At 41.1% G+C, this 23,258-nt stretch overlaps 1 protein-coding gene across 2 annotated transcripts in view; it reads right to left on the bottom strand.

Annotated features, from left to right (window-relative positions):
* Window positions 1-23,258, bottom strand: part of LOC124867315 (MAM domain-containing glycosylphosphatidylinositol anchor protein 1) — a 287,734-nt gene that overhangs the window by 25,204 nt on the left and 239,272 nt on the right. For both annotated transcript variants that reach the window (XM_047363702.1, XM_047363703.1), the window contains exon 16: window positions 16,805-16,935. In XM_047363702.1, coding sequence (XP_047219658.1) covers window positions 16,805-16,935 — 131 coding nt within the window. The remainder of the gene's footprint in view (window positions 1-16,804; window positions 16,936-23,258) is intronic.

Here is a 23,258-nt window from a genome sequence, read left to right as displayed (position 1 = left end):
TTTGAGTGTCTCGTTACTGAAAACGCTATATAAATAAACTTGCCTTACCTCCTGCACCCAGCTATAACCCACCTGGAGAAGCCTGGAAGCACTGTGAGGATCATGTTCTTTGATTTCTTCAGCGCTTTTAATACCATCCAGCCGGGACTTCTGAGGGACAAGCTGGAGCTGTCAAGAGTGGATCACAACCTGTCCCAGTGGATACTTGACTACCTCGCTGGCCTCACACAGTATGTGAGGACGACTCAGAGTACAGACAGTGGACACAGGACTTTGTGGACACGTGCCAGCGGAACCATTTCCTGATCAACATGGGGAAAATCAAGGAGCTGGTGGTGGATTTCCGCAGGCGCAGATCCACCAAACCGACACCGGTGAACATCCAGGTAAGTGGGTTTGGACAATGGACTTTTATAAGTACATGGGTGTTCACCTGTACAATAAACTAGACTGGAGTCACAACACTGATGCTCTCTAAATGAAATATCGAAGCAGACACTATGTACTAATGAGACTGAGATGTTTTGGAGTGCAGGGCACCCTTCCAAAGTCGTCTTTTGACTCTGTCGTGGCATCAGCCATCTTCGGTTGTGTTGTCTGTTGGAGCAGCGGCTTATCTACAGCTGAGAGGAAGCTGTTAGATAAGCTTATAAGGAAGGCCAGCTTTCTCCTAGGCTGCCCCCAGACCTAGTGCAGGTGGTAGGAGAAAAGGAATCTAGCAAAGAAAATCATCACTGTTGTACAATGTATCCCAACCTTTACATGAAGCTGTTGCAGAACTGGACAGCTATTTCAGTGACTGACTGCTGCATCCCAGGTGCACAAAGGAGCATTATTGCGGCCACTTCCTCCCAGCCACTGTAAGACTTTATAACCATCACTTCTCCTAACAAACTCAGTAAGTTGTTTAAATCCCTGCTTATTTGCACAGTTCTTGAATTTCTTGTAAATATTCTGTTGTTTTTATATGCACAAATATGTACATTTTGTACATATTTCCTACTCAGCTGCATATTTCTTTGGATCTCAGTATGCTATTTTTAATAACTGTACAGTGGGGTTTTTTCTTATGCTATAAATTTACCCTTTCTATACAGTCTTCTTATTTTCTGTTTTTATATCTTAGCCTTAGTGTGAATCTGCATATTTCCATTTGCCTGTCGCTTTGCTGCTGGTACACCTGACTTTCCCCACTGAGGGGAATAGGATATTTATCTTCTATTCTGTTGTGTTTTAAGGATCTTTATACATTTTTACCAGGGGCTGAACTAAATGTGCAGGGTGCTGTATGTATTCCCTGTGACCTCTTCACAAAACTCACATACAAAAAATTAACTATCACTTTAAGGATTTAAAGATAAACAATACATAACGTCTGTTTTAGAGGAAAAACATTATTATTATGAATTTACATTTGTATGAGTTTACTTAACAGTTTTGAGAGTGGTAGCTAGAAGGCTTAAAACATTACTGTAGTAATGAATGAAACACATTGTTCAATAATGCAGAGAAAATGACTGCAGTCACCATCCACAATAAACTGCATGCACACAGCTTCTGTAATCATTACAACAGAACTAGCAGGGATCCTTTGCCTATGTAAGGCTGTCAAACACAGGTCTGAGTCTAATGCAATGGTTATTTAAACCTATATTGTATGTAAAGTTAATTTGAGCAAATAAATATATGATGAGCAGTTGAGGGGCAGTGGGTATGAAAGTTGCAAACTCTTGTTCTTAGGTTTGATGAATCATTGTTTCAGCCCTGAGACAGGACAGTCTAAAGCAGACTAATAATTAACCCAGCTGGTTCCCCACAGAAAAAGAGTGAAGAATAAACAATCAAATCAAATCAAAGATTGAGAAAGGCTTTCAATGTATTTTCTATAGGGACTCTGGTAGACACACCTTATCACACACATATACACAAAATGAGTAAGTAAAAATGTGGAAATGAGTGTGATGGGATGCATGTGAGAAAGCTGGACTGAGTCATCAAGTTTATTTTGCCACAAGCCAACAGGGAAGAAGTGACGGCAAGCACAGCTGCCAGAGAGCCAAAGGGACTCAATGATGTGTCAACAGACAGCAGTCAAACACAGGCGTTCTTTCTGCTATGTCTCCCAGAGCACTTCCCTCAATATTGACTGAATGTGACCAGTTAATTTGAACTTTGACTATCCCGTAAATCTAAACAGGCAAAAATGACAACTCAGCTCATAGCATCACAGTTGACTTTCAGTTTAACTTGAACTTGGAGATAGTGAGTAAATTTGTTCAGATTTTTCTAAATAGTTACTACTAAATAGGCACTTAAATATATGTTTATATGTTAGTAACTTTCATCGTACAAGAAAGTATGCACCAAGTATTGCATTAAAATAAACACCCTTTATCTGCATTGGTGATGACAAATAACTCATTACCATTTTATCTGTGTAGTGTTGCATGTCAATAAGGTGTTTAGACCTCTACTTCATATTTTAGAGCCAAATGTAAGTTCAGCACAGCTTAGTAGCAAAGAACACTGAGATAAGAGAATAATGATGATGTGTTTTATAAAAAAAGTGCACCAGCTGGATTTTAGTTTGGCTAAAGTTCTTAGCCAGAGGGCAAGAAATTGTGTTTTTACTGATAATATTGTGCAAAATATGTCATATTCAGTTGTGGAGGTAAAGTAGGTAGTCAGGACCTAAGGAGAAAAAGCCTCTAGGGTCAATGACTTTGAAGAGTATTTTGACTTTTGGAGAGACACAAGCATTACAAAAGTTTTAACTTTTTTACTCATGGTAACAATTTCACAAAAGCATCGATAAAATTGTAATGACGCAAATCAATGTCGAATGTTTCCTAACATAATTCAGAATTGAGCATTGAGATATTTTGACAGAGTGGAGTGCATGACTTCTAATTATTACTTGCAATTTTTTAAATGTACTGACATCTATAAGGTAAAATAATTTAGATCCATGCCATGAATTTGAGACTTGTATTGATGCTTGTTTGGTGTTTGGGATACATTTAAGTTCTTTTATGTTTTATTTTAATCAGGAAACATAGTTCAGGACAGAAAAATGCCACACCTCTGTTCTGTTTAAATCTTTCACATTCATGTGAAAACTGGCTCCTGGCCTTAAGATTAGTACATTATTTCTTCATGAAGTGAAAAGTTCTCAGCTTACTCCGTGGATTTGCCTGTTACTTACATTCAGCGAAAAAAAGGCAAATTGTTTACTCGAAGGTCCTCTTTTATCAATACTAGTATACCTAGTATTATTTCAAAAATATGTCCTTAGTTTATATCATGCCCTTTTTTTTAAAAAAAAGGAATCTTTCATAGTGCATTTTTCCACTGCTTTGTTGGTTTATGTTTAAACTCCAACAAGAAAAAGAGACTTTAGCATTCCAGGAAAAGATCCTTATATCAGATGTGAAGTATGGAGGTGTCATGGTTTGGTTTTGATGCAGAAGGACTTGGCCAGCTCATCATCATAAAATCCACAATGAAATCTACTGAGTATCAGAAGGTGCTTTAAAAATCTGAGACAATCTGTAAAAAAAATTAGGATCTTGATCTCACTGAGATTTAATGGGGTAACTCGAAACGGGTTGTAAATGCAATTCCCCCCTCCAGGCTGAAAGTGAGGAGTGGGCAAATCTTTCTTCAGACCAATGTCAGAGACTGGTAGAAGGCTACAAGAAGTGTCTCGCTGCACTATATTGCCAAGGTTTAGGAGTGTGTTCATAGTTAGATGAGAAAACCAGAATTGCAGCCTCGGGTCTAATTCATCCCAAAGGTGTTTAAGAAAGTTGAGGTCAGAACTCTGGGCAAGCCAGTAAAGTTTCTCCACACCAATCTTTATACATCTGCAGCCATGGGAATGATTGTAGCACCGCAATTCATTGATTTGGTGGTGTGACCCAATACTTTTGGTGATATAGTGTATACCAACTAAAGGGGTATCACTAGCTATTTGGGGGTAGAGTATCCTAACTTTTTCCCCATCTTGAAAATACTTTTTTGTTGACATATGTTGTTTGGTGAGTAAATCAAAATCAATGATCAGTGTTTGCCTGTACTTCAATCACTTTTTTGCCTATAGACAAATAAAAAATAAGTCCAACAATAGTAGAAAGAAATTTGAGGTAATGAGTCTAAAACAGGGGTTGGCAAACTTTTGACTCGTGGGCCACAAAGGGTTCAACAATTTGACAGAGGGGCCGGGCCAGGAGCTGATGAATGTAGTATTTGTGTGAACTAATACAAATGACACGTGACAGCCATAACATAAAAAAAGGTGTTGTCCATGCGATATTCAAGGCTTTTTGTTCTGTTAGGAATAACCTTTATTATTATGCTCATAGCTGGTTTTCCCATTTATATCATAGTGATATAAAGTATAAGTTCTAATGTTTCCCTCTTGTTAGAATAGGATAAGAATGCTCATCAACACACATTATAAGGATAAATGGCCCAAAGTTTGTCATGAACGACCTGAGGCTCAGGCAGCGGGGTTGATAGTGGAGCAACTGGTTTGATTAGAAAGCCACAGCACACTTAAATTAACGATGGACACCCGCTACTACACAACCTAACAGATAGACACCACAATGGTGACACATAGTCTACTGATAATCACTGAGGGAGTGCATATCCATTGCATTGGAGTGCCAGATATAAAACTACATGTGACCTTCTATCAGGGCTCTTCGTCATCTTTACACAGACGGCGACAGACAGACACGAGAGCCTCAGCGCTGATCTCTGTAATCATTCCTCTGCCTTAATTTAGATTAAAAGAGCTACAAGTTAGAAACTGGTTGAGAGTTGTTCCTTTAAGAGTCAGTGTTAGATAAAGTGTGTGACTGCTTCTGGGGACCAAGGACTGGAGGAGCTCCGAGACGTCTGACCGCCTACAGGGTGCGGTAGCTTGGGCAAATTGGTGTTCCCACCCACGCCCCGGAAGCGAAAACCACTTTTGGATAGGGTTGCCACGGAAAGACAACACATCACAGCAGCGGTCGCAAACTAAAAGGCAGGGAGATTCCCATTAAAAAATCTCCAGTGTTTTTCCTGTAAAAATACTCTGGCTGTTTGGTTGGTTCTGAGTGAGCTGTTTTTGTAATTCTTGTATGCAGAGAAATGGTTCAGAATAATTGTTGCGAACGCATTAAACCATAAGGCATGTAGATAAGCGGTGCGACTCTAACGGTGGTAGTCCGGGAAGAAAGGTACAGTCTTCTAAAAGAAACTAGGGTCTAGGGTGTAGGTTTCGAGTTCCTTTATTGTATGCAAAGGAAGATAAGTTTCCCTCGCACATAATATAAAAGCTACCTTCCTGAATGAGGCATGCAAATACTCAGTTAGGGTTTGTAGGGTCCCGACCGTTCCATAAGAAGGGTCAAAAGATACTACCGAGGGGAAGTGTATGGGTTTAAACGGCCTCCCTGATCTTCTTAAAAGATCTCAAAGCTGCCCACTTCTTTGATCGTGAAGCACGCAGGAGATGCGCAAACTCGGGTAAGGTTTTTAGGGTTCTGGACCTCGTTAAAGAAGTTCAAAAGATACTGCTGAGGCGAAGTCTTCCTTGTGAGTAACCAGCTGTCAAGAAAAGAAAAAAAGAACCAAAACAAATAAATATATATAAATATATATATATACACAAAAGATGTAACATCAACTGGCCAGTGTGAATGTGTGTGAGTCGATAACAGTGAGCTGATGGAAGTGACGGGGGACATATTACACTGACGGACTTTGACTGCTACATGCTAGGCTAACAGACCCTAGCTCACTGAATAAACTCTACTGTGATAAGCTTTGGTGTCTGAGAGATAACAGAATAAGCTCTCATGTGGACCAGGAAACGGTGCTGTACCGCCTGGTTGGCCAGAGTGTGTGAACGTGTGTGTGAAGTGAGAGAAAGACTGACGTCTCACTAGAAAATGAGCTCCCTGCTTGTTCTCTTGGAACAATGCTTGGAGACAGGGAGGAGAAATATATTAGTAAGTTTCAACCACAAAGACACTTTAACAAGTTAAAACAACAGTTTGATGGAGCGTGTTTGGGTCCTGGAAATAATTGTCGAGTCACCAGAAAACAGTAAGAAATAAGTTTTAACCATTAAGTAACACAAAGTGGTTCCATTCTAAAATGCTGTATTTACATGGTTATTGAACTTTCATGTGGCCAATGTTTGTCCATTTTGTCTGTCTGTTTTTGTGAAATGAATGTCTGTTTAATGTTATGTAAAAATTAGGGTATATGTGGCAGGATACATTTAATTTAAATTGTTTTCTGATATAAAACTAATTTGAATTTTGAGTTTTTAGGTCTGGGGAAACAGTCCTGGCCATGGACTGCCTGCTTGAAAGGTAAAAACATTTTAAACTGTCTGACGCTCAGTGTTATTTATTAACTAAGGTATCACAATAATAATTAGAGACTACAAGAGCAGGTCTGATCCTCAACAGCACCATAATAATATTGGGTCAGTTCTTTATGAAAACACAAAAGGAAGTGCCAGAAAGGGACAATCTCTCCCCTCAAAACATGATTTTAAAAGATGGTTTGACTTTTTCCAGTCAGGTTCAGAATGATCAAATTAGACTCAAATTTAACACATGATGAAATTCACCTTAACAGAATTACTGGACTGGACTGAAATGGAGAAAACTTGAGATAACTGAAACAAACTTTAGTTACTTGAAATAAATACAAAGTGTAATTTATAGCTGACTGAAACTCTACGGTGTGTTTATAAAACGGGGTAAGACAAACTAAGGGTATAAGACATAACATGCCCTTCATTTTTGTGTTCATCAATTTCATTAAGCCTTCTAAATGGATAAGTTTTTCCACGACACTCAGTTACAGTTAAATGTAATTGAACCAAATTTTAAAAATGGTATCTATGGTTCAGATTTAATACTTACATTCACAATTAAATGAACACAATACTCTGACCCTTTTGATGCCTACACTACACATAAGTAGAGACCAATCGAGGTATGGAAAGAGATTAAAATAAGCACCAGAACTAATGAAATTAGCACTTAGCATTATTAGAATAATAGCCACTAATAAAAACTAGTGACCCCATTCTTAAATATAATAAGGACTTACTGCATTAGAAAATATAGAAAGATCTAAATAAGGCTAGATTAGAATAGATTATTCAGAGCCGTTATAATCTTGCTAATGAATACCACGAAAATTGTTATGGAACCCGATGATTACAAGAGAGCAGCTTTATCATGGCCAAACAGAAACATTTGCTGGGAAGATCCAATTTCCTTCGACCTGATTTTGACTTTATTTAACCCTATCATGGCACATATTATGTATAGAAATAAATAAAAGTAATAATTGGCAGCACTGACAACTGATCATTTCAAGGGTAACCCCTTGAGATGTACCATCTCATTTTTGATAGGGTCCTTGCAGAACAGAAGATAAATAACAGTAATTCAAATCAAACAAATATGAAAAAATAAATTACACAGAAATACCCACAACATTCTCAAGGACACACAAACACACACTCTCACAACCATCAGCGTAGCAATTGCATGGCACATACACTTAACTTCAAGGCACAAAAAAAGACAACATACAGATGCAGAGTTTCTGTGCAAATCTCTGTGAGGATTAAGTCCAGAATAAATGAACCTTTGTTCTTACTGAAAGCAAGAGCAAGATGTTTTACAATAAAGTAAAGGCAAGTTGGAAATATGAATAGCAGTGATACAGCAAGTAAGTAAGTGACGCAAAGTATTCCAAGCTGATGAAGCTTTAAACAGAAATACAAAACGTCACATTTTTCCTATTTCTTGGTGTAAAACACAAAAAGATAACTGATCAGTATTTCTTAGGCCATATTGTGAGTTAAAGTATTTCTAAATACAGAGTATTTCAAAGTTTGAGGGGATGAAGATTAGTTTCTGTGGCATGGCCATAAATAACATCAGCGTGTTCAAGGATTGGCAGCACCAGTTGTGTGAAAACTCTTTTACGAGCTGAAAGGGAAAAACATTGTCAGAACAATAATGTGACAATTTTAAGGCAACAGGCTTCCAAACAATATTAAATTTAGGATTTTAGCTTGACCAGTTTGACTCAGATTTTATCTGACTCCAAGAGATGATTTTTTGAAAACTTTACAACAAATAATTGCAGTGATTAAACTTAGAAAAACGTTCACTCATTTAAGACTTATAGCAGGAGGAAAAATGCTGTTAACGTTATATAATTTGAACAGAATAAACCTACCATTGCCTTCTGACATGATTAAAATTAATGTCCTATATTAAAACTTGGTTTTCACCAAAAGTGGTAGTTGCATTAAATGATACAGTTGATTAAATTGATAGAATTAAAAACAATAAAATCACTGATTTATACATACTGATTTATGTTGGGTCAAGTCAGGTTTGTTTGTATGGCGCTTTTCAGCAACAAGGCACTCAGAGCGCTGTGCATAAGGAGGGGCATTGCACTGATGCAAAATCAAATTACAGAGGTAAGAATAGAATGATGGATGAGAAAATGAAAGGAAAGCTGGACTGAAAACTTAACTAACAATCTTTAGATGGCACAGTCATTATTTATGCATAAATAGATTCATTGTGGCAGGCAGAAGTACAAATTAATTTTCAACTTTCACTAATTGATGCTGCAAAAAGGGTGATAAGAGGCCAAGTATCCATAGTTTTTGTGTCAGACCACCAGGTGCTACAAAGGAAGGCTATACTTTCCTTTTCTGAACAAAATGATTCTGTTTATAACTAATCTATTTGCCTTTTTATCTTATTTTACTCCTGAATAAGCTGGTACAGAAAGAAAAATGCTGATTTCACTACCCAAGATTGTGATTTCTTGTTTGTATTAATTTGTTATACTGGGATTGCTGTATGATCAAACTGTTTATTTTCAGGCATTGCCGGTCACAATACTCATGATTTCTCTGGAAAGGTTGATGAAGAGTCGTCCCACTATATTGCCTGATGATGTGAGCTATAACCCTAAACGTTTATTTTTCTCCTAGGTGAAGAAGGCCTGAAAAGGTGGCTAGGACCAGCCTGACAAATGGGTCCATTGGCACATTATTACTTAGAACATGAGATCTCTGGGTTTCAGGAACAATACGAATCTAAAGATTGTGTTTGAGGGTTGAAAAAGTGTGGTTGAGAAGAGTGTGACAGGAATGAATGAAGGCCGAAGGTATAAATGATGAATGATGTGGGCCACATGAGTGAAAGGTTCATGAATCGAATGGTATGTTTAGTTTCTGTGAGCTCATTTTTTGTTTTGGGTTTTGATTCCTAGTTGGGTTCGGACAAGTAATGAATGTTCTGGAGTGCACCAAGTTTTGTTTTTCATTTATTTTTCTCTAATGTCGGTATTCCCTATATGTGTTCAGATGCTCGCAAGTTGGAACAATTTTTTGAGTTTTAGTTTCAGAGGGTGAAAACTTTAATTTCTTATGAATTTTCTGGAGGTGAAAATGGATCTAAATTTTCTTTGGGATGGGAACAGAACCAAATAGAACCTGTCATTCAGCCATAGGGTTCTGGTTGAATAATTTGATGGTAAAATATTTGGCCGCCCAAACTTCCTTAAGAGGGAAGCTGAAGCCAGCATGTGTTGTGTGTCTTAAGTGCTTGTCTAAATTTCTGTTTCAGTGTTTGTCTCAAATGTTTGTCTGACTAACCTTTAGACTTCAGAGAAAAAAAAAAAAATAATAATAATAATCATAGGATAGAAAAATGGAAATGGATATATCGGGGACAAATTGACTGGTTATAGCGATCAAATGTTTAACAGGAATGAATAACTAAATAATGGTATGATTAAGGTTGTACAGAATATGCAAATTACTTTTATCTAGTATTGGGGATAGAGGTTAGGGGGAAGGACCCTAAAGGTCCAATTAAGGTACAGGGGTTGGACAATGAAACTGAAACACCTGTCATTTTAGTGTGGGAGGTTTCATGGCTAAATTGGACCAGCCTGGTAGCCAGTCTTCATTGATTGCACATTGCGCCAGTAAGAGCAGAGTGTGAAGGTTCAATTAGCAGGGTAAGAGCACAGTTTTGCTCAAAATATTGAAATGCACACAACATTATGGGTGACATACCAGAGTTCAAAAGAGGACACATTGTTGGTGCACGTCTTGCTAGCGCATCTGTGACCAAGACAGCAAGTCTTTGTGATGTATCAAGAGCCACGGTATCCAGGGTAATGTCAGCATACCACCAAGAAGGACGAACCACATCCAACAGGATTAACTGTGGACGCAAGAGGAAGCTGTCTGAAAGGGATGTCGGGTGCTAACCCGAATTGTATCCAAAAAACATAAAACCACGACTGCCCAAATCACGGCAGAATTAAAAGTGCACCTCAACTCTCCTGTTTCCACCATAACTGTCCGTCGGGAGCTCCACAGGGTCAATATACACGGCCGGGCTGCTATTGCCAAAACTTTGGTCACTCATGCCAATGCCAAACGTCGGTTTCAATGGTGCAAGGACCGCAAATCTTGGGCTGTGGACAATGTGAAACATGGATTGTTCTCTGATGAGTCCACCTTTACTGTTTTCCCCACATCCGGGAGAGTTATGGTGTGGAGAAGCCCCAAAGAAGCGTACCACCCAGACTGTTGCATACCCAGAGTGAAGCATGGGGTGGATCAGTGATGGTTTGGGCTGCCATTTCATGGCATTCCCTTGGCCCAATACTTGTGCTAGATGGGCGCGTCACTGCCAAGGACTACTGAACCATTCTTGAGGACCATGTGCATCCAATGGTTCAAACATTGTATCCTGAAGGCGGTACAGTGTATCAGGATGACAATCCACCAATACACACAGCAAGACTGGTGAAAGATTGGTTTGATGAACATGAAAGTGAAGTTGAACATCTCTCATGGCCTGCACAGTCACCAGATCTAAATATTATTGAGCCACTTTGGGGTGTTTTGGAGGAGCGAGTCAGGAAACGTTTTCCTCCACCAGTATCACGTAGTGACCTGGCCACTATCCTGCAAGAAGAATGGCTTAAAATCCCTCTGACCACTGTGCAGGACTTGCATATGTCATTCCCAAGACGAATTGACGCTGTATTGGCCGCAAAAGGAGGCCCTACACCACACTAATAAATTATTGTGGTCTAAAACCAGGTGTTTCGGTTTCATTGTCCAACCCTTGTAGATTTAACCAAATTATCAAAGTGCTTGAAAAGTAGGTTGTCCAACATACTGGACACCTTCATGGTAAATGATGCGAAAACGTTGTTCTGAGGATGATTTCAAAAACTGTTATGGAAAATTAAGGTTTGAACATATCTAACATTTGCTACTAGTTAACAGACAATAACTTAGCATCTAACTGGGTTACAATATAAATATGATTTTTGGTTAAAGGTGAGAAGATGACTTTATTACATTATCTACATATAAGATTTTCATGAAAACAGGTATTGGAGCATTTCCTGTTCACAAGCCCTAAAGGAAATTGTTCTTGATTTTATGGGTACTGACCACAGAGTGAAAGAATGTAGAGATGTCCTTGACACTTTCACCAGGTCGGCTGAGAGAGCTAATCACACAATCAAAAAACGATTGGCTAAAGTTTGTGCTGATACAAAAATGAAGTGGCTGGATGCGCTGCCCTTGGTGATGTTTTACATAAGATTATCACCCACTGAGCTCATGGGTTTAACTCCCCATCAGCTGCTGACAGGAAGAACCATTCCCTGACCTTTCACCTCCTCTCTTCAGTCGGGGTGTGTCTGGATTCACAGAGAGAGCAACTGACATGGTCAACGATTTTAATCTGCTGTGCAATTTTTGTCTCATAACACACAGGAGGCTCTAACCAAAGAACCAATAGGAAAAACAACTGAAACTCTGGATGAGGGCAAAACTAAGGTAAGCAGATTATATTGCAGGAAGGTAGAGCCATCATCCGAAGGAAACCTCAGAGAAATCAGAAACCATCTGAAGAAGAACATACGAATAGGTTCGATTGGATATCTTTTGACTTAACATTTCATTTCCAGCTAACACATCAAAAATGTGCTTGTGAAACTAAATTAATTTATTCCAGTAACCATAACGTCATAAGGGTAGATTAACTCATCTTTTTGCTTTCAACTAACAAAATACAATTATGTGGAACCTGGTTCATAAATTTTTGAGTGAGCTGGGTTACTTCAACAGAGGGAACATGATAAAGATTAACCAATAAAAATTCTATTTGTTGTGTTAAAGCTTGAAGGAGTATGTCCTGGTAAAATTGAAATAAGGTCACAAAATCAAGAAGATGGTAGAAGGATTTCTAAAGTAAAACTGTGTGAATTATCAACAAACAAATGTTTACTTCTGTGAATGTGGGAAATTGTGGAATAAATTACATGAAGGGTTAAAGGAGTGTTCAACTATTAAATCAATTCAAATAACTTCATGAATAGAAATTATAACTTCCCTGAGTTAATTATTTATGGATGGTGATGTTTGCAACTTAGACTGTAAATTAACTTGATACAAGGCCTTGAACTTTTCCTTGCTACTGAACAGAACTGATTTATGGGGAATAATTGCTTTGGGGGTGACTACCTATTGAGTGGATAGGAAAGATGTGTTCTGGTTACCCTCTCAATCCAGGATGTCCTGACACCGATTGGCCTACTTCGTCAGGGGAAACCTTTCAGAAAATGTGTTTTGAATTTGATATGTCTGCTGGAATACAAACTGCTTCCTGTTAGAACCGATTCTAATCTTTTAAATGACACCACGGAAAAACAGGAGTGACAGCTGAAGGCTGTGTAAACAGAATGTTGAAATTATTTCTTGTCAAAATAGAATAGCTTTGGATGTGATCCTAGCAAAAGAAGAATGTTGTGTGGTGTTTTTGGAGAGACTTGTTGTTCTTTTATTCCCAACAATTACAGCACCTGATGAATCTCTGATGAAGGGCCTAAAAGAATTGCAATCACTATCCATTGAATTTAAATCGCACTCAGGAATCGATGAACAATTCACAAACATGTTTGAGACGTGGTTGGAAAATGGGGAAACCTACTGGTGAGTATATTCACTTTATTGACTGTTATGGTGATCGCAGGTTGTGTATGCTGTTTTGCAACATGTACTCGAGCTCTCATCCTCAGGTGTATTGATCGTGCGATTGGTTCCAGTGATACCAGAGGTTTGAGATTACCAGAATATCAAATGGATGTGGTGCCAGAGCACACACTGATGTTGTCCACTGAATATTTGAGCACAAGTGATGATGTGGATCCCAAGGAGCCAAACCAAAGTGTTGGAGAAATTATGATACTGCACTATGAGGAGGAGGACCAAACCCATTGTTCAGAGCCAGCCTGAAAATGTGAACAAAATCACAGTCATAAACCGAGGATGCAACACCAGGCCTTGTCCAAGGCCAACCAGGAATGGGGAGCCAGGGATGCCACACCAGGAGGATGACCAACCCTTTCCTGCAGCCTGGAGGGGAACTGGACCAGACGACTGCAATAGATAATTGAACAGGGTCCACGATTCAGGGTCTACTATATACTGATACACATTGTACTGCTCATTTTCCGCTGTGCTTCTAGGTTTTTATTATTTTTGTTTTTTTAATTTTTCAATAGGGCATTATTATCTATTTGCGATGTTTTTAATCATTTAAATTTCAGACACACATCAGCATAGGTCTGTTCTATGGGAAACAGAGGGGGAGCACACACTGAGGGCGGCAGGCAGTTACCGGAGAGATGGCACTCCGTTTTGGGGGGGCGGAGTTACACGACGGCCGGAAGGAACTGCCTCCCATATTCTAGTTTAGGTCCATATGCACTAGACACATTGATTGATGTGAGGTGGGTTTTTCCCACCTCAACAGGGGGATTGTTATGAATGTATTATTCTATGGCCTTTTTCTAATCATCTCTTTGCTGCCCTAATTAAATATATATGCCCTTGTTGCTTATCTGCTGCACCGCTCACTGCTACAGCTTACACAAAATCCTTAGGTGCACGACTACAACCATGGACTTCATGGACTCAGGGGGCCCGAGAGTGCCAACCGCCTATCAGATGCCAGTAGTTAAGGGGTCGGGCCCCTCAAATCGAGGGTGTGAGAAAGAGGGGGCTGTGATCAGGCTCACAGGATTGACAGAGGATAACACATAAGTGAAAAGGGGGGCCGCCGTCTGACCAGAGATGCTTTGCAGTGATTTCTGTGACTTAATGAATAATGTTGGTATTAAAGGAATCAGAATATTTAATTTAATGGTATGAATGATGTATCAGATAAATTAATGACAGATTGATTAAGTTCGTTCGTTCGTCGTCTTCCGCTTATCCAGGACCGGGTCGCGGGGGCAGCAGACTCAGCAGAGACGCCCAGACGTCCCTCTCTCTAGACACCTCCTCCAGCTCCTCCAGGGGGAGCCCAAGGCGTTCCCAGGCCAGCCGAGAGACATAGTCCCTCCAGCGTGTCCTGGGCCGTCCCCTGGGCCTCCTCCCGGTGGGACGTGCCTGGAACACCTCCCGAGGAAGGCGTCCAGGAGGCATCCGGTATAGATGCCCGAGCCACCTCAACTGGCTCCTCTCAATGTGGAGGAGCAGCGGCTCTACTCCGAGCTCCTCCCGGATGGCCGAGCTCCTCACCCTATCTCTAAGGGAGTGCCCGGCCACCCTACGGAGGAAGCTCATTTCAGCCGCTTGTATCCGTGATTAAGTGAAATTAGTTAAGCACATGTCATGAATGAAAGTATTAATAGGACCTCACAGGTTATTTTTAGTTATGTGTTCACCTCTCCATAGGTTGATTTTTAGGACATGTAATAAATGGACTGTCATAAATGGACTGCAATAAATGGAGGCTGCTTTAAAGTAAAACACTTTCTAATTGTGCTAAACAGGTACATTGTTCTTGATCATAATGAAATATTTTTGACTAGGATCCATTTGATTAAGCCACTATGTGCTTTAATGATAATAATAGCAGTTGCTAATTACCTACAATTTGGGCGCAAGCTGCCTGGTATGAACATATGAATCTACATTCCATTTTAAGACTAACCTTTTCAGGTAGCTGAGCATGTCAAAGGACGTTTGGGCATGGATGTCGCTCAGAGGGGGACCAAAGATGGACGAAGAAAATCAACGCTTAGGGTCTACATTAACTGATTCACATGATGTTAGACAGAATTTTCTGCTGTGCTTCAGGCTGTTGTCCTTTCGCTCTCTTTTCTCTAAATCAAATACATACAGGTTTGATGGGGTTAGAGTTGTCTCCACTAGGTGTATCAGCTGTTGCTTAGACACAACCAGGGGTCTACCGGAGAGATGGCGTTCCTGCGTTTAACACACACATAGGTGCCTTTAAATGACACCACATCAGGGGGGTTGTTAGGAATAACCTTTATTATTTTGCTCATAGCTGGTTTTCCAATTTATACCATAGTGATATAAAGCATAAGTTCTAATGTTTCCCTTTTGTTAGAATAGGATAAGAATGCTCATCAACACACATTATAAGGATAAATGGCCCAAAGTTTGTCATGAACGACCTGAGGCTCGGGCACTGGGGTTGATAGTAGAGCAACTGGTTTGATTAGAAAGCCACAGCGTACTTAAATTAAGGATGGACACCCATACTACACAACCTAACAGATAGACAGCACAATGGTGACACATAGTCTACTGATAATCACTGAGGGAGTGCACATCCATTGCATTGGAGTGCCAGATATAAAACTACATGTGACCTTCTATCGGGGCTCTTCGTCATCCTTACACAGACGGCGACGGTCCGAGACGGGAGCCTCAGCACTGATCACTGTAATCATTCCTCTGCCTTAATTTAGATTAAAAGAGCTAAAAGTTAGAAACTGCTGAGATTCGTAAAGTGTGTGATTGCTTCTGGGGACCAAGGACCGGAGGAGCTCCGAGACATCTGACCGCCAACATGGTGCGGTAGCTTAAGTTATTTTCCAAATGCATCTTTTTCACAACACAGTAGAGAATATCATGTTCGGTGGGCCGGGTTAAAAACCCAAATGGGCTGTGTATGGCCTGCAGTCAGCAGTTTGCCCATGCCTGGTCTAAATTCAAAGACTTTATCTGGTTTCTTTGCTGCTTTATTTTCACTGTAAAACACCCATTGTTAAAAATTTATCTCATTCAAGGCAAAATGTGAAACCCGACTGTGGAATTCTGTGAACAATGTATAAATCCTGCTAATTTCAAGGTGTATCGGAGGTCTTCCTTCTGGGAAAAAAAATATAGTGAAGAAGAATTGGTTGCACTACAAGAATTGTCAAAAAGAAAAGAAAGATGATTTATTTTTTTCGTCTGTTTCTTCCGAGGGAGCCAGAGCCAAAGCGATAGTGGCGGGCTGAGATAAAAATCAAGGAGCAAACACGGGGGGGCCGAATTGCCTTTAGAGGCTCGATTCTTCAAAACTCACGTTAACAGTACAGGGAACACTGCATGTTTTTCCCATAAAAGATGACTGGTTCATACCTCCAGGTCACGTTCTGAATTTCACCCAACACAACTCAATTGCTGAGTGTGATGAAGCAGGACAGAGGGGGAGTGGCCCTTATGTCAGGCAAACAAACGCTCAGGTTCCCTTCTCAAAACTGTTGTGATTTTTTCTTGAAATGTTTGTTTTATATTAAAAATCCTATCAGTAAGTTCAAGTGTGCAGCTTGTGCACTATTTCCACTGCTATAGAATTGACTTTACACTTTGCTGTGTAGGACAGAAAACCAGTGACAAAGGTTTTACCTGGAAGGGTCCACTGGGGTTGATGGCAAAAAAGGCTTTCCTCCAGTCTGGGCCTTGATGACCTGATTTTGTCCACACCACTGAGTCCACAGGCGCAATACTTCTCACTCTCAGAAGAACACTGAGTGTGCCTGTAAAACGTTCACAAATACACACAATGAATTTGTAACTGTCAGTGTTTCACAACAACAAAATTCAGGGACAAAACACAAAACAAAGGAACATGTCAGTTTAAACTTTTGTCTTCCATTACATACACAGAAGCCTTGCCCTGCCTAAGGAAAACATTTATGACATTTAGGTGTGATGTTTAATCTGTGAGGCTTTCTGACATTATGAGATGTGTCCTGAAATGTCTAAAAGGCAACACAGTGGAAATACTTATGTCATATTGACACAGCTACGAAGCAGGGCAGAGAAGTTGAGAGAACAATGGGGGAAACATTTGTTAAATGTGTTAATTATGCTTTCTCTTTTAGTATATTCACAGTATACACACTTCACTCTCATGATGATAATAAAAAAAAAAAAACACTGTGTGAGCTATGTGAAGGAGGCCCTAATAGGCGTGCTCCCTCTTGTCTCTATCTCACACAGCCCTACAAGATGTGAGAGAATCATTCATCTTCTTAACGATCTCCAGGCAGCCCCTAATTGGAACATTAACCAACCACCAGTCTCCTAAATAAATACACAAGCAGGGGGCATCCGTGCACAACATGTGGTATTAATGGGTGTGCATGTGGAAGAAGTATCTACCCATATGTTTGCACATCTGATAACCCCTTCTGTATTAAATGTGTGCTGTCTTTATCAGAGTATTATTATTTAAACCTTGCAGAAATTGACAGTAAGATTAAGATAAAGCCTCTCCTGTAGCTTTACAGAAAAACTATCAAATGCAAAAAAGCACCCGTGCAAACTGACCCCAAATGGCCTTATTGTCTTTAGAAAGACATTGATGTTCATACTGATATACATTTCAATATATAAAATATGCCATATTGTTTAGAAAGAGATTGGTCATTTTTCAGAACAACAATACTGTGTAAAAGTTTTCGGCATGTGTGACAAAATGCTGTAAACAAAGAATGCTTTCACAAATATAAATGATGATTGTTTATTTTTATCAATTTATAAAATGCTAAGTGAGCATACAAGCATACAGCACAATGACATTAAGAACTATCTTCAGTGTAAAGAAGAACAAGAATTACTGAAAGTGATGGTATGGCCCCCACAGAGCCCTGATCTCAACATCCTCAAGTGTGTCTGGGATTACATGACGACACAGAAGGATGTGAGAAAGCTTACATCCACAGTAGATCTGTGGGTAGTTCTCCAAGATGTTTGGAACAACCTACCAGCCAAGTTCCTTCAAAAACTGTGTGCAAGTGTACCTAGAAGAATTGATGCTGTTTTGAAGGCAAAGGGTGGTCACACCAAATATTGATTTGATTTAGATTTCTCTTTTGTTCATTCGCTGCATTTTGTTGACTGATGAAAATAAATGCCTAACTCTTCCATTTTTGAAAGCATTCTTTGTGTACAGCATTTTTTTCACACCTGCCTAACACTTTTGCACACTACTGTCCATGTTTATAATCTGGAGTGTGATGATGAGACCAGTTCAAAGGAGGCTGTATTTAGAAGCTAAATCTGATTCAGCATAAATGCTGGAAACATGGTTGTCTTCACTAAGCAACCACTTGCCCTGAAGAAACTATGCAGACGAGCAATGTTTTGCCCAGGTACTTTTTAGGTGAAATGGGTAGGGATATTGGAGAATGATAACAGATAAAGGGAAAGAAAAGCAAACACAAGAACAAAAACAGATGACATCTCTTGGGACATCTTTCTGATGTATTGTTGGAGATTGGATGTTTCATCTTGGATAGTGGCTTTGATGCAAACTAGTGCTCTGTCTACTTCTGTGCGTTCAGTGTATAGCCTGTCGATACAGGATTTGGGGTGGAATTCATCATACGTGGTGAATAGCTTTCTTGTTTTAACATCTGTGGTCTGAATTTCCCTCATTTGGCCAACCTATTATCTCTGTAGGGTATCTGAGAACTGGCAAGGCATAGCTGTTGATTGTCCAGACCTTGTTCTTGCTATTGGGATGGCTTCTCTGAATGTGCCTTACTCGTTGCAGGTATTTAGCTGTTGCTGTTTTCCTTGTAGCTTCTTCAAATTTCCATTTGCTTGTGGTATTCTTGGTACTTAAAGCTCCCCTCACCATCTGGTTTTCTCCCTTATGTAAATGCATTTCCCTCTGTATGGATTATCTTGCTTCTATTTGTCACCATCCAGCTACATTACAGTGTTGCTGTTGTAGATGCTGGTGCTGTGGATCAGTGAGTCAATGTCTCACTCAGTCATAGCATACAGCTCGATGTCATCCATGTAGATGAGGTGACTGATGGCGGCCCCATTTCTGAGACCTGAGTCGGTATCCATAGCCAGTTTTGTTCATAAGTTAACCATGGGGGTTCAGGTCTATGAAAAATAACTGTGGGGACAAAGGCATAGCATCTTTTTGGTACATGCGCATATTTGACAAAGACTTGCGCAATTACCCTGAAGTTGGCCTCAATACGGGTATTCTACACCCTCATGCAGTTTGGAACAAATGTTTTCAGTGTGTTGTTGACCTTCAGGCATTCCAGGATCCAGGTGTGTGACATGGTGTCGTAGGCTTTCTTGTAATCAAGCCAGGCAGTGCACAGGTTTGTTCTTCTGATTTTACAGTCCCAGGCAACTGTTCTGTTAACCACCAGCTGGTGTTTGGCTTCTCTGGTATTTTCACTAATGCCTTTCTGTGCCTCTTCCATGTATTGATCCATGTGCCTTAGCTGCTATTATGCTGGACACGTGCTTCCATGTTGTGGAGAGCCAGGTTATTGGCCAGTAGTTGGTTAGGGTTGTTCCCTTCTGGGGATCTTATTTTATCAGGACTGTTTGGCTCTTGGTCAGCCATTCAGGGTGAGTCCCATCCCTCAGTAGTTGGTTCATTTGTGCTGTTAGTGTTATGATTCTGGCATGTCTGCTTGTCCTGCTCTACCCTGTCTCCCTGGCTGCAATCAGCAGATGAGATGCACCTGGAGGCTGCTGCAGTGCAGTGCAATCTGTGGCATTCCAAGCCTCTGTGTCTTCCCTGATATATACTGACTCTGACAAGCAGACGGTGCCAGATTTTTGAAAGCCATCGTGCGAGTAGATATCCAGCGTTCCTTCCTGTCTGATCATTGTTTTTTGACCTTGCCTTGTTTCTTGGATTTTGCCTCTCTGCCTGCCCCTTGTTGGACTGTTTGGATTTTGGTTTTTGACCCTGTTTCCTGCATCTGGTTTATGCCTCTGCCTGCCCCTTGCCTGACGTCTCTTGTTCCGATTATTGACCCTGTTTCTGTCCCCGGATTATTGTGCCAGTCTAGCCCTTGGATTATTCAGCCTAAAGCCTTCAATTATGAATGGAAAATGAAACAGTTCATATGGTTTCTGCTAAATGTCATATGTGGGTAAAGTTTACTCTAATTACACTTTAGTCCTCTGAATGAAAGATTTCAAATACCACATGGCTAGTCGGACTACCACTAACTTAACCATGTTTTTCTCTTTTGTATAACACAATATATGTTTACTTACTAAAACATATTTTCCTATTTATATTTAAAAGGTCTTCATTGAGAGCAAAGTGGAACAGAAGTCAAATTTCTTGTATGTGTACACAAACTTGAATGAAATTAACTTGGTGAATAAAGCTAATTCTTATTTATGCAATGCTGCTGTATATATGAGCACATATACATTAAAATGTCCTGTGTGAAAGTGAACTGTGTAAAAGCGCCAGCCTTAATGTGCCCTCTAACAAGTTTTCTTCCAGGACTGCCTACATTTTAGCTTATTCCATCTTTCCATAAATTCTAACAACCTTCCATGTCCCTGCAGGAGAAAAGCATCCCTACAACATGATGCTGCCACCACTATGCTTGACTGCATAAATGATGTGCGCAGGGTGATGTGAAGTCTTAGTTTCTCACCACAAATAGTATTTTACATATAAGCTAAGAAAGTTGAATTTCAGTCTCATATGACCAGGGCACCTTCTTATTGTTCCCTATATCACTTTTGGGAAACTTTAAACAGGACTTCTTCTGACTTTGTTTAGGAATAGTGTCTTCCTGTCACTCTTCTATAATGGCCAAATTTGTGGAGTGGATTGCATGAGCAATAGTTGTCCTGTCAACAGATCCTCCCACATAAGGTGTGGATCTCTTTGCTGCCTCTCTGACTAATGCTCTCCTTGGCCAACCTGTCAGCTTAGTCAAATAGCCATGGCTTGGCAGGTTGGCAGTTGTGGCATCCATTTTCCATTTTCGAATGATGGAACTGTTAAGATGTTGTTTAGTTAAGCTCTCTAGAACATCTTGGAGGTCATCACAGAATAAATGTTTTTAGTGAGATGAAATTACACACACATACTCAGTTTACTAATTAAGTGAGTTCTGATAGCAGTTGACTATACTGGATTTTAATTAGGGGTAACAGAGTAATATTTCCCAAAAAAATAAACCAAGGGTCACTGTCCTTTCACTTCACTAATAGATTGTACTTTATGTTGATCTATCACATAAAATTCCAATAAAATACATCGAGGTTTGTGGCTGTAATCTAGCAAAATATGAAACAAATGTCACTGAGTGTTAATGCTTTTGCAAAGTACTGCCCATGACATGAGTCATATGTGACACCACATTACACTTCATATGATGTGTCATAAATAGAGTTTGAAATACAAATTTGCTCCACATCGACCTGTTCCTGTCAGAGTTCCGGGAGCTTTTTTCTGTTCACCTTTTTTACCTGCTACTAATGCCATTCAACCTCTAGATGGCACCAGACGCACAGTGGGAACTGAGTCCACAGGTGTTCTGCATCAGCCTCATCAGGAGAGGAGCTTAAGTACCCAATGTTGCCAACACTCCGGTGCCTGAGTGTTAACCTGCAGTGGTAACTCTAGCTGGCCAAGACAAGTCTCCTTGTGATTATTTTTCTGAGTACTTACCTTCTCATGTCCTCCTTCCCAGGTTGCCTCCAGTTCCGAGCTTCTTATCCAGTCTGCGTATGCAGAAAATCCAGATTCTCTCTCTGCAAGAGATCTTCACGGATTATCTTCTCAGTTGGCTTCATTCGGGTTCCAAGCCTCCTCTCGATACCTGTGAATGAACCTGGCTCACCCTCCATTGTGCTCCCTCCAAGATCATAAACCTGGTGCCACCTCCACCCCAAGTGCAAGTAAAACAGAATTACCTCTCTGGGCTCCTTTAATCGGCTCCATCACCTAGTGGGGATGGGGCGCCCTTGGCTTCATCCTGTGGGGCGTTGTGGTGGATTCGGGGGGTGTCTGGGTTGGGGCATTTGGGGTGTCCCTGGGCTGGGATCGCTGGGGAGTGTGGCCCTGGCTGGGGTGGAGCTTTGGTGGCTCTTGGTGGAGACATCTGATAGCTGCATGCGATGCTTTCGGGGGGCCTGCGCCGATGGACATAGGTCACTGGCCTGGTGCCCGTGCTGCTCCTGGGTGGGACTGGGATGGGCCTGGGGGCTCGGGGTTCTTGGGGCGTATCGCCCCCCGGGCTGGGGTCCTGGCTGGGCCTTGGGGGTCTTGGGTCCATGTACCTATCCCAGCCTAAAGCTTGCATTTGGGTGGGCCTGCCGTTTTGGGTCGGTTGCAGTTTGGTGGCGGCCTTGGTGTTGGAGTGGGATGTGTTTCATTGCCCTGCTTGCCTGGTTGTGGCTGCTGTCTGGTGCCGGGCTTCGGGGGCTGGGCGCTCTGTTGGCTCTGTCCCTTGGATTTGGGGGTGGCTGGTCGTGCCTGGTCATGTGCTGTCCTTTGTGTGGCATATTTTGGTTGCGCTGGGCCAGCTGGTCTGCTCCTTTGTTTGGAGTGGAGCCGCATTCTTGGGCGCTTCTGGCTTGCTCCTTTTTGTTGGGGGACGGTGGCTACTTCGGGCGGCGGACTGGGTAACGGAGCTGGGGATCGAGGTCTGAGGGGCCTGGTGGTTCCGGGGGGGGGGGGGGGGGGGGGTGGCTGGGGACATTGGTCCAGGTGTTCAGTTGGTTCTCGGGGCACTGTTACCTGTCCCTAGTCTTTTGTCCGGCAGATGTGCCTATGCCTTCCTCCTTTGTTGGGACTTGGAGTCACCCGTGTGGGCGGTGCCGGCGCTATCCGCCTGTCTCTGCCCCAGGAAGGAAGGGGACCACCCCCTGGGTCTGGGGGCTGGTTGCCCCTAGGGGTACCGGTGCCTGGACCTGGGAGTATAGAGTATGCATGGGGAGTGGGAATGAGTGTATGACGTCCATTGTTGTTTGTCTTTACATTGGGTGCGAGTGTGTATGCATGAGGGTGGGAGTGGGTGATTGTGACTGCGTGCCGTTTTTTTTTTTTTTTGTGACA

The sequence above is a fragment of the Girardinichthys multiradiatus genome, chromosome 4 (genome assembly GCF_021462225.1).
Source record: "Girardinichthys multiradiatus isolate DD_20200921_A chromosome 4, DD_fGirMul_XY1, whole genome shotgun sequence".
Taxonomy (NCBI): Eukaryota; Metazoa; Chordata; class Actinopteri; order Cyprinodontiformes; family Goodeidae; genus Girardinichthys; species Girardinichthys multiradiatus.
Note: the sequence above shows the minus strand (reverse complement) of the source record. Positions and strands in the feature narration are given on the sequence as shown.